The 12,547-nt window shown below is 47.9% G+C and overlaps 1 protein-coding gene across 1 annotated transcript in view; it reads left to right on the top strand.

Moving 5' to 3' along the window:
* Positions 1 to 12,185, top strand: part of LOC147716878 (long-chain fatty acid transport protein 2-like) — a 378,574-nt gene extending 366,389 nt beyond the window's left edge. Inside the window, exon 10 of the mRNA XM_086923779.1 lies at positions 11,658 to 12,185. Within this exon, the coding sequence (XP_086779905.1) occupies positions 11,658 to 11,834 (177 nt within the window). The 3' untranslated portion in view covers positions 11,835 to 12,185. The remainder of the gene's footprint in view (positions 1 to 11,657) is intronic.
* The last annotated feature ends 362 nt before the right edge of the window (positions 12,186 to 12,547 follow it).

The following is a 12,547-nucleotide window of genomic DNA, read 5'->3' as shown; positions in this document are numbered from 1 at the left end:
CCGTCTAATCAGAGACAGATTAATAAACTCTTGTGGGGCTCTAAAGGAGAGAACAAAGGGGTGAACCCTGAGACTGCACCTAAAACTGCAACCCCCCCTCCGGCAACACGTACCCCCACACTGAAAGATGTGATGGAGGCAATAGCTGGGGTCCGCTTGTCGTTGGAGACCCATATAGACTCGGTGAAGATAGAGGTCACCCTACTGCGGGCAGACCTCTGCAAAATGGACTCCAAAGTGCGAGACATAGAGGTAAACACCGCGGCACTTACAGATGACACCTCCGCCCTCCAGCAACAGGTGAAACAACAGCTGCAAATGGGGGAGCTCCTTGATGACTATGAAGGACGCACAAGGCGCAACAACCTCCGCATCCTAGGTGTTCCGGAACGGATGGAGGGGCCAGCCACTGATCTCTTTGCGAGAATTTAATCCTGGAACACCTCCAGCCAAAACAACTGTCTAACTACTTATCCATTGAACGGGCGCACAGGGTCCCAGGGGAAAGACCGAAACCGGGCGCCCCCCCCCCCCCCCTACCCATAATTGCTCGGGTGTTTAATATCCGAGACCGTGATGTCATCCTTCAAACGGCACGAGCGGGGCCACCCTTACGTCTGGAGAACGCTCAAATCACGCTCTTCCCCGACTTCACAGTGAAAGTCCAGGCTCGTTGGCGCAGTTTCCTTGAAGTCAAAGAGGCGCTCCGTGCCAAGGACATAAAGTACGCTATGCTGTTTCCGGCTAAACTACGAGTGGAGTCGGAGGGAAAGACTTGGTTCTTTTTGTCACCTGAAGAAGTCTGGGACTAGCTCGAGGGAATGCATCATCCAGGTACCACTCCGAGTCATCGCCGAGGATCGACCGAGCGCGCCGGCCCAAGCTTGCTCCCAGAAAGCCAGGATTTGTTCTCTGATGGCAATTGAGAAGACCTGTGAAGTTCTCAGCTGCCTGCTCTTTTTCCGTTGGTCGATCAAGATGTTGTCCCAGGACACGCCTAGTACAGTTGAGGTCTTATATTCTTGACCGGCTGGGTGCCTACTGGTTTGTGCTTACTGATATCCACTCATTCCTTTCTGCAGTCCGGACATCATGGATCATCCAGGTTGTTTCATTGTTTAATGTGCTATGTGAATGCCACTGCTGATATGATTTGACTTAAGCTGCACTAGGCTCTGTTATCCTGTTGACGTTGGGCGAGGGCACTCATGGCTCTCCACACACCCCGTATATGTTTGGGAGGGCGACAGGCACTCTGCCTAGTTGGGGAGTGGATAGTTTCAAGTCCGCGGGCAGGGGGGCAGGGTGGGGGTTGGACTGAGAGGGAGGGGGGTCCTAGGGTGTTCTGTTCTGTTTTTTTTATTTTCTTTGGCGTTTACAGCAGAGTCTTTCCTTGTCACACTTCACTTTTCCTTCAGGGTCCAAACATGATGTGTCAGCTCTCTTGTGTATCACCTGGTCCCCGAGAGGTTCCGAGGCCTCCTGATCCTGTATCCCACCTTGTCACGGTAGACCGTAAGGTACACGTTGCCTCTCCTCCTGCTATATTTCCACAGATCCCACATTATCCACCACCATGTCACGGCCCATCTCTAGGACCATCACAATAATGTCATGGAATGTTAACAGGTTGGGCACAGAATAAAACGCGGTATAGTTCTTCAATATCTAAGGCGCCACTCCCCGACATAGAATTGTTGCAGGAGACACACTTGGTGGGCAACACTTGTCAAGCTCTTCAGAGAGGCGGCTGCAGACTACTAGTACATGCAGGGTTCACCTCTGGATCCCGTGGCATGGGGATTCTTGTTAAAAAGAGTCTAGCACTCACTTACACGAAGACATGGGCTGACCCTCTGGGCCGCTTTGCACTAGTTGAGGCCGCTTGGGAGGGACGTCCACTAAACATTATATGTGCATACCTCCCACCGACCCTAGGTTGGGATTCCCTCAGAGAGCTGGGCACCCGACTGCTAGGCCTCCCCACTGGCACACTCCTCATCGGGGGGACTTCAACATGACAATGTGTGACTAACTGGACCGGCGAACTAGGCGCAGCTCACATAGACAGGGCTCTGACCTGTCCGACTTTGTACAGGCTATGGGGCTTGAGGACGTTTGGCGCACTCACTATCCCGACACACCTTATTTCACTCACTACTCTAACGCACATAACAGCATGTCCCAAATTGATTATTTATTCTGCCCCACAACAGACATTGGCTTCTTCACTCGCCCAAAAGGTCTTCCCCAAGGCATCTCTGATCGCTCACCTCTTAGCGTTGACCTAACATATCACCGCAAATTCACCTGTGGTCCCATTATTATTAACCCCTGGCTTATGCAGATTCCAGACATCAAAGACAGCCTGATAGAGCGAACCGATTTCTATTTCACGGAAAACGTTGGTTCGGTGAGCTCAGCTGTCACGATCTGGGAGGCATATCTAGCGGTTGTAAAGAGTGAGGCACTGGCACTTAAGATGGGATATCTACGGAAGCACAACAAACAGATCCATCAGGCCGAATATGACCTTCTTAGCCTCGAAATGTCCCACAATGCCGCCCCTTCGGAAGAGACGGCTCGCCGTCTCCAAGCCCAGCAAATAGCCTATAAAGCACTAGCATAGGAAAAGGCACAGGCTCGGTTACTCCACATACGCCACCACATATACGAATTCGGTGACAGTGCGGGTAAGATGCTTGCGTGGCTGGAACGGCGTGACCAAGGGACTAGATGGGTGTCATCCATAGTAAGACCGGATGGGTCCACGATTGTGGATCCACATGAAATAGCGAAGACTTTCGCTGACCATTTAGAACTTATTTATACCGCTGGTGCGCGTTACACTTCGGAGGGGTCCAGACAACTTCTGGATGAGATGCGCCTACCTACCATCTCAGACACTGAAAAAGAGACCTTGGATGCCGACATTACGGCAGAGGAGCTCACTACGGTGCTTTTTGCCGTTAACTCAGGCAAGGCTATGGGCCCCAACGGGATCCCCATTGAATTTCTGAAAGGCATGGCTCTGGGAATTGTCTAAAAAACATGTTTGAAGACAGCCGTGATAGTGGTACCCTACCGCTCGATCAACGGCTGGCCTCCATTGCGGTCATCTTCAAGCCGAATAAACCGCCCACCGATTGCGGTTCTTATAGACCGATTGCTCTGATTAGTGCGGAGACAAAGGTCCTGGATAAGCTTCTGGCTAATTGCCTCCTCATCGTGCTTCCCTCCCTAATACATGATGACCAGTCGGGTTTTCTTCCGGGACGTAACATAGCCCTAAATTTATGGAGGGTTAATAATGTCTTGAAGCGGCAGTCTATCATACAACAAGATGCCGCCATTTTGTCCCTTGACGCTATGATGGCGTTCAATTCGATCGACTGGCCCTATCTCTTTGAGGTCCTGCATAGATTTGGCTTTGGACCCAATTTCATCAGCTGGGTACGACTCTTGTATACAGACCTATTGGGCCAAGTCCGGGTCAAAAACTATACGTCTCGACAGTTTAGACTCCACAGGGGAACCCGGCAGGGCTGCCCCTTGTCACCACTGCTGTTTGCCCTCACCCTGGAACAACTGGCCCACTGGGTCCGCACGGACGTCTCTATTAGAGGCCTCCAATGGAACGACGAGATAACACACGAAATTTCCCTCTATGCCGATGACATCCTGGTACATGTTGCTTCCCCCGGGTCCTCTATTAATAGTTTATTCCATGTCCTTACTAATTTCGGGAAATACTCGGGCTATTCGATCAATTGGTCTAAATCAACATTGTACATGCTACATGGCCCCCCGCCCATTCTGCCCCGGGGGCTTTTCCATAGCAGTGGCCCCAGACGGATTCAATACCTAGGTATTTATGTTACATCAGATCCCAAAGTGTTCCATGATCGAAACCTATTAGGTCCTCTACGAAGATTACACAGTGACGTGGCCCACTGGTGGTCCTTCCCACTCTCCCTCCCTGGCAGGGCGGCCTTATTTAAAATGCTGGTGCTCCCGCGTTTCTTGCACGCACTGCAAAATTGTTCCTTTCCGATCCCTGACTCCAATTTTAGCGCTGTGGAGAGTGACATCCGCCTTCTGTTATCGGACGGTGGGGCAGCCCGCATCGCCCTCCATAAACTCTTCCAAGGTTGGTACGACTAACCTGCGCCTTTACTATTGGGCATCGCAATTGGTGGCCGTCAATCACTGGATACATGGTTCACACATGAATCCGGCCTTCTTCCTTGACAGATGTCAGACCGGGCGGGAGGGCTACCTGGGGGCCCTCTACAGCAAACCGGTCAGGAATAGATATGTTGGACCCATGGCACACACGGTCGCAATATGGCATAGGGCCAACAAGTGTATGGGATGGTCGGATAAACTTACAGAGGCAACACCCTTATGGTCATTGCAACAACTGGGTTCCTTTTGCTTCCTTCAGGGATTCGACAAATGGACACAGTAGGGATTTCGACAGTGGGAGACCTAGTACATAGGGGAAACTACTGACATTTGCGGATCTTCAGGCCAAATATTCCCTTGCATTGACAGAATCTTTCCGTTATCTTCAAATCAAACATGCCATCCTCGCCGCCATCCCCGACCACACATCCATTCCTGAGATTTCCCCCCTGGAGGATAGACTACTATCGGAACCTCTTCCTGCAAATGCCATCTCCTACACTTACCGCAAGCTCTGTAACAATCTCCCTGACTCCTTCCAGCCAGAGCGGAACAAATGGGAGGGAGACCTGGGTCTCTTAGATGATGAGGAATGGCAGGCGGCCCTAATGTACCCTAGAAAAACAGCTATCTGCCATCGGTTCCGACTAATCCAACTGAAGGTTTTCCATAGAGCCTACATTTCCGCTCCTACACCGGCCAAAATTGGTAGACGCCCTGACGCATTGTGTCTAAGGGGCTGAGGCTTACCTGGCACCTTCTATCACATCCTATGGGACTGCCCGGTGGTGCAACCCTTTTGGGGAGGAACGATTCGTAAGATGGGCAACTCCCTGGGTAAGCCATTCCTACAGTCGCCAAAAGAGTGTGTCCTTAATATATGGGGGGCCACGGACCTGAACGAACTGGAACTACAATGGGCGGCGTTGAGTTTCCTGCTGGCTAAGCGCTCCATTGCTATGAGATGGGGCTCTCCAGAGAGGCCGCTGGTGGTGGGCTGGATGCCTGAGATGGACCGCTGCATGATTGCCGAGAAAACAGTGTACAAAATCAGAGGTTGGCCCAAGAAGTGGGACAAGAAATGGGGACATTGGAACAAATATCGAGGTGAAGTCTGTGAATCCCCGACAATTGAGTTAGCCATGGTCCGAGCTGAACCCATATGACGAAATATATGCTAATTGATTTTCCTGCTTTATTTGTACCTTGATTCAACTGTGTCGTTTTAATTGTGACTGATTTATTGATCTCTGCTTTTCCTTCCAATAAAATCTTAAGGTAAAAAAAAGACCTACATTTCTTCCTAAGGTGGTTTCCCCTTTCCACTTTCACCAGTCTATAGAACTCCCATTCTTCTTTCCTCAACCTGACTCAGTGCAGAAAGGGCTCTTCATACCTTAGAAGTTAAGCAAGCAGGCGTGGCTACGTTACGCAGTGTAATGGCCGCTTGAAAGTGTAGCTCCTTCCTACCTCTCCCATCCCTACAAATCCGCCAAACAGATATGGTTCCACTGGTCACCACACAGCAGCTCACCAACTGCTGAGGCTGCCGACCCAGCCGCCGCAACCCGGGACAACCGGGAACTGGAGCTCTCGCTCACAGAAATCTACGGTCTTGAAAAAAGCGAAGCCGGGCAGTGAGGTGCTCGCAGCGGCCGCTGACATAACGACGCACGGCCGGAGGCGTTGACCGGGCAACTGGGTGTGGTACCGGGGCCGTCTCGGGTCTCATAGCGAAGACAGCAAAGGCTGAAAACGGCGGGGAGCATCACCTTACACCTGTGGAGGTGAGGGGGCGTGAGTGAGGAGCTGCATCCACACACCATCCTGACGCTGGGCACTGAGTCGCGGCCATTGAGTTTAGCCGTACGGATCCACACGCATCCTGAATAGCCCATGCTAAAGTAGGGCTGCGCAATGATAAACTCCCCCACCCCCAGCAGTGCAACTTTAATTCCTGTTGACGAGGTGAGGGGGCAGTCCACTGCTGAGGTGGGCCAACATCGACCTACATTTGATATGGACTTCTGCAGCTATCCAAATAGCAGAGATGCTGTCATGCCCACAGTCGTCTGAGCACTCCCTGCAATGCCTTATATCAGGCCTGTTTATAACACACAGACTGCACCTGGGAATCACAAGCCTCTCTGCCTAGTCCTGGGAGAGGCTCCATTTTGGCTTCGCTGATAGCACACTGAGCAGGGGGGTCCCCACACAAGCGCATTCACCAGATTCCTGGCAAGTGACTGTCTGCGGAGGAGATCGGGCTACCTCCTGCTGCCGGGGAGCTGAAGGTGGGTTGAGGAGACTCATAGAGGAAGATAAGACCTGACAGGGGACCGGTCAAAGCCAAGCCAACAAAGTAAACTGGACTGGCATGCGGTCCCTAAAATGACAGCGCAAGATCCATCAACAAGGGTCAAGGTGTCAGGTGACGCCGACGAGTGCCACCCTGAGCTGGCACTTAAGGACATCATGGAGGCCATCTCAGTAGTCCGGTCCGCCATGGAACAAAGAATGGACACGATCTCTACGGAGGTGACACTCATTATGGCAGACCTCCACAATTAGCGAAAAGGTCAAGAACTTGGAGGTTAAGACCGGGAGCCTGATGGAGGACATCTCGCAACTTCAGAATGAAGTATGAGAACTACAGAACTTCAGAAAACTGGCATAAAGTAAGCTGTACGATTACGAAGGTCGCAAACGTCGCAACAACGTCAGAATCCTGGGAATGCCGGAACGGGCGGAGGAGTCGTTAAAAAGCAGCTGCGCAACAAAGGAGTGAAATACGCCATGATCTTTCCAGCACGCATCTGTGTGGAGGATGAGGGAAGGACCTGCATTTTTGACACCAATGAAGGGGCGGCGGAATGGCTGGCGGAGAACTGGAGACCGTAACTCTCGCTTACCTACCCGATAGGCTCTGGCGATGGGACGCAATGGGGCCCTACCGGGACGGGGTGAGACCCGTTTGCCTGGATTTCATCTGCTGAACCCCGAGACTTTGCAGGTACCTGAGTTTGTGTTCGGCTACTACCTGGCTGGGCTGCCAGTAGACTGTTGCAAACATTGGGCCAGGACCATGGAACCTACATAAGGGACTATATATGATTAGCTGTGTGGGAGGGAGGGGGAACACCTATCTTAACCCTGTAGTTCTTCTTTTAGTTCACGTTGGGGCGACAAGCACTCTGCATGGTTGTGTTTATGGGCCGTTCACTTCCCGGGGTGCAGGGGAGCAGGGAGGGGGGTGGTTGGGGCAAGGTTCTGCAAGTTAGGTTAGTTTTAGTTGAATCAGCACACATAGAAGTAGTAGCATTGGAGGAACTGCTGTCACACTTAATCAGTCATGGGGGAGCACAGAGGAAACAACATAAAATTATTGAGTTGGAACGTTAATGGTTTGGGGGACAAAGTTAAACGTTGTGTGGTTTACAGTATATCAGACGTCATGCTCCAGATGTAGTCCTCCACCAAGAAATGCACTTGATTGGAAATACATGTAAGGATTTGAATAGGTGAGGGTACAAACTTATAAATAACACCGGGACTACCCTTCAAACAGTGCGAGAGAGGTGGGAGAGGGCGGGTATTGAACTGGATGATGAGGAGTGTCAGGAGTTGCTCGCTTCTCTGCAGGAAGTATCGATTTTGGCTAGACTGAGGCTTGTTCAGCTGACAATACTACATAGGATATATGTCACTGGGCCATGCCTGGTTCGCATGGGGAGGGTGCAGGGAGACGAGTGCAGGCGACAATGTGGAGGAGAAGGCACTTTTATGCACATTATATGGGAATGTGACTTCATCCAGGCATATTGGCGAGGAGTGCATGCTGTCATGAGTGAGGTGCTGGAACTCAATATCAGGCTAGAGGCGAAGAGGTGCCTCCTGAATGTATGGGAGCCCATGGATCTCAGTAGGATGGGCAGGGTTTGGGTCACCCTGGGTCTCATGGTGGTGAAGCAGAACTTAGCTCAACTGTGGGGGGCCACAGCACCGACAACGGTAACGGACTGGAAAAAGCACATGGACTGGTGCATGTTCCGTGAAAAGATGGTATACCTCGCATGGGGCTGCCCAAGGAAATGGACATTGATATGGGGAGCCTGGAATACTTACCTGGGAGAGATTTGTAACCCACCTCGGGGCTCTTCTATTACAGACCCGACGTTGCCTTAATTGTAATGTTTAAGGTATCACTACACCTCAGCTCAACCCGTATTATGTTTATCACTGTAAACAACTGTCATTTCCTCACATGTATATAATGTCAATCTGACTCATGCTATATTGCTGATAAGTTATGTTTAATAAAAAGAACTGTAAAAAAAGGTTAAGCAAGCATTAATGTACAATGAGGACAGGACAAAACCTTTTGAAAGACTCAACAACTTTTTGTTGCATTTCCTGAATCACATAACAGGAGGGCTTTATCAAAATGAAGCATAGCCAGATGGATAGTTAAATGTATGCAAACTCTTGCCAAAAGCTAAAAGAATTTTGCCTGTTTCTCTGAGTACCCACTTTACCAGAAGGCAAGGAACTTCTATGGCCTTCCTGGGAAACATTCCCATAGCTGACATTTGTAAAGCAGCTGATTCGTGTACACCACAAATTTTCATTATACACTATTGTGTGAACGTACTACCTCCCAAATTGTCAAGTTGGTCAGACTGAACTGTGGAACCTTTTTCAATCTTCTGCAAGACGCACAGGCTAGCCATTGCTTGTGGGAGGGATGCTTTACAGTGTATGTACAGCATCTGTATTTACAGCAATGCATGCCTTGAATGGAACATGATACTTACCTTGTAAGCCTCTGTGCATGCAGTGCTGTAGCATCACATGCTTCCACTCTCTTTCTTGAAGGCCTCTGGCCATTGCAGGTAGCATTCTTCTTTACTTCTCTTGCATGTCATCTTTCATTCTCTATCTTGGATTGCTTCACTCCAGCTCCATCCTCACCCGCTGTGCCAAAACATTCTAACAGTGGAGCCGATGACAATGCACATTACAAGCAAGAGGTGGAGCCACATTACTTATTGACTCAAGAAGAATTCTCTTAAGAAAAACAACTTACACACATCTGGGTCCAACACTAGGTGGCAGGACTATGCACAGCATGTGAATCTACAACACTACGTGCCGCAAACAGATGCTTAGAGGGTAAGTAAAATATTTCTTTGATGCAAAGCTCATCAGCGATAACAGTCTTTATGGTAATAAAATCCTAAATGAACAAAAGGATTGGCTAGGCATTACAAGGCAATTAGCCTTCCTGGTGGAAGGCCACAGGAATGTTTGTGTCAGGGAGAGTTGCATTTAACATAGTTCGTCCATTGTCAACAATATTAACTCCATCTGAGAATAATTGTACTAACCAATAGCGCCAGAACCTTCCACTATGTAGAGGTACCCATTGTTCTTGTTAAAATTTTCGCGTCGTCTTATATTCCGCCAGTGAAGAAATTGTAATCTTCCTATTCTTCCCTTCATGGGCCAACAAGTCAGAACTCACTTTTATGTAGACATAGCCCCTTAGTCATATGGCTCGGTTAGACGTCATAAGAAACACTGCCACCTTAACATGAACACATTTCTTAAGTTGCCTTCTCTTTCACACAATTACATTTGATACCCTTTTGCTTGCATAACAGTGCAAGGTTAGTTCCTTTTAAACTACTTTATTTACAAAATCACTTCACAAGAACACTGTCACAACACCTACATTTTGTACAAGGCCCCGACATACATTGTGCAACTTTTGTTGTTTGTTATTTTGTTCATAAAGCAACTTTGTTATCCCAGAGTACTGATGAATAGGATGAATACAAGTTATAGAAGAGATATAGTGTACAAAGGAATGTATGTGTTGCAACGTTCATACTAAGGGATATCTTGGAATTAACACCAACTAAGTGAACCACACAGCCTATTTTAGGACATGTGGAGGACAAGAGGTTAAAATTGACAACGAGAATGAAACAGCCATATTGTTAACACTTTCCTTGCATAGATTGCCATCCTGCCAAAGGCATTTTTTAGGGATTTCAAAATGTACCCCTGGTTCTCAGAAGCCCATTAGGATTGTACCAGATAAAACGCCTGTATAGCTGTGAAAGACTGAGGGTGTAAATTGCCCTTCTTTGACAAAGTTGAGGGATTTGAATGTAATAAGTTCCATTTATATGTAACACGGGAGCCAGTGCAGCAGGGTAAAGATGAGTAATTATGGTCTCAAAGGGACTTATTTATAAAAAGGGTTTTGTCAGGTTTGCACCACGCAATGTTGTACATGCCGCTAAATCAGATTTTTTAATCTGTGAGAAGCCACTTTGCGTGCCTCTGAGTGGCTTCAATAAGCTGGAGTTTCACAACCCAGCAAAAATCCCTGTGCTATTTTACTCTGCCCTGGTAAGGCGTTCCATGGGCATTGTGTGGATGTTCCCATGCAACTCCCATGGATTTTGATGCATTCCCCAGATTTACAAGAACTTGTACCTACCCAGGGGAGGCGTAACAAGGAGAAAAATCTCTATTTCTCATAGTTTCTTCCTATTTCTATGTATGCTTTAATCTGCAGCACACATAGAAAGAGGAATATGCCTCCCAGGTGACCCTTCCTGAACATGAACAATCCTGCATGCAACACAGGTACCCTCGCACCAAGGTGCAGGTGTGCCTGCGTTGGCGATAGGCTGCCAAAAGGGAGCAAGGGTAAGGACAGGAATGTGCCGTACTGACATAAATATGGTGCATTCCTGGCCTTTTCCTGTCATGCAGCGCAGCAAGGTGACTTGCTGTGCTGTGCTGTGCTGCACTGCATCAAAAGCTCATAATTGAGCCCCTAGGTTTCACACTCAGCACAAATCTAGTAGAATAATGCTTAATTACCTGCAGTGTCTGAATCAGATAATAAGGAAGGTCAAGATAAAATGAGTTTCGGTAATCTAGACTGACAGAAATAAAAGCACTGAGAATTAAAATCTGATAAAGAAGGAAAACAGATACAACATATGTTTCAGTGCATTACTATTGTTCAGCTATCATCAGAGCAGAATCAATTTAGATACCCAGACTTTTCAATCATCTAGCAATTGTGAGCTTTGTTCCCAAAGAGGAAAGTGTGCGGGCGTTACAATCTACCAGATTCTGCTAAATTATCAGGAAGGAGGGGGTCCTAAATACAGTGCTTGTGTGGTTTGGTCGTTTTCTTGCAGGTCTATGAATGTAAGCCCAACAAAAAGATTATTTTTTGTGCAGCAGTATAGATCATCTATTGCTGCCACCTCTGCACTGTGGCCAGGGTGGTAACCCATCTGAGGAGGAGGTTATGAAAGGTAAGCCATTTCACCAATTCACAACTTGCCCCAATAGACTGAGGCCACCAGTTGCTGTTGGATCTTTGCACATGTATGCATGGCTGTCTCTCTGAACCTAACTGTGTTGTGTCTGTTTTCTAGGGCTCAATTGAGGTCACAGGAACATACAAACAATGTAAAGGGAATCTAGTAAAAGATGGCTTCGACCCATCTGTGATCAGGGATCCTCTATACTTCATGGACGACAAAATAGCTTGCTATGTTCCAATGACGCAGGACATTCATGACTCCATTCAGCAGAAGAGACTGAAGCTCTAAGGATCTTCCTTTATCTCCCTCTTGATGTGATATTGACCTGGACAGTTTGTCAGCGATGGGTCCTCTCCTCTTCCTGAAGGAATAGTTTGTTCACTTGATGTTGTTGACCAGAAGCAAAGCCTTCAAAGTAATTTACAGTATTAGTAGATTCCTCTAACCATAGACATACACATTATCTGTTAATTTACCACCTTGAAAATTCTGTACAGCTACTGGGGGTTGGTGCCAACAAGTAACAAGCATTGGACATGCCAAACGGTCTCGCCATATTAGTGTTGTATGAAAATATGATAGTAATAATACAGAGTGTTTGATATTTAGTTTTAAATAAATGACTGACAGTGTTTTAGTCATTTATAGTAACATTTTATTTTAACCTGAATTGACTTTTTTTCACTTGGCCTTAGTGAAGCTTGGTTAAACATTTGACTGTAAAAAATCTCAACAAATGGCTTTATTAATGAATACAGGGGGAGGACCAGGGTTATAGCCTGACACTCCATGCTCTGGGGTCGATTTTGGTGCATAGCTCCCACGTGAAACCTTAAGCCATTGATCCTACAGGCAGGGATATAATGCCACAGCTGTGTCAGGAGGTGGACATCATACTGTTAAGTAAAATAATAAACCCCACAACTGTGGGCCTGGTGTATCCTCCGAGGCTCATGGCTGTGTAAATTACTCCTTCTTAAAGTGGTGTTAGGGCAGATATG

Source organism: Lissotriton vulgaris, chromosome 5, assembly GCF_964263255.1.
Source record: "Lissotriton vulgaris chromosome 5, aLisVul1.2, whole genome shotgun sequence".
Taxonomy (NCBI): Eukaryota; Metazoa; Chordata; class Amphibia; order Caudata; family Salamandridae; genus Lissotriton; species Lissotriton vulgaris.
This window is presented reverse-complemented; position numbering and strand designations above follow the sequence as displayed.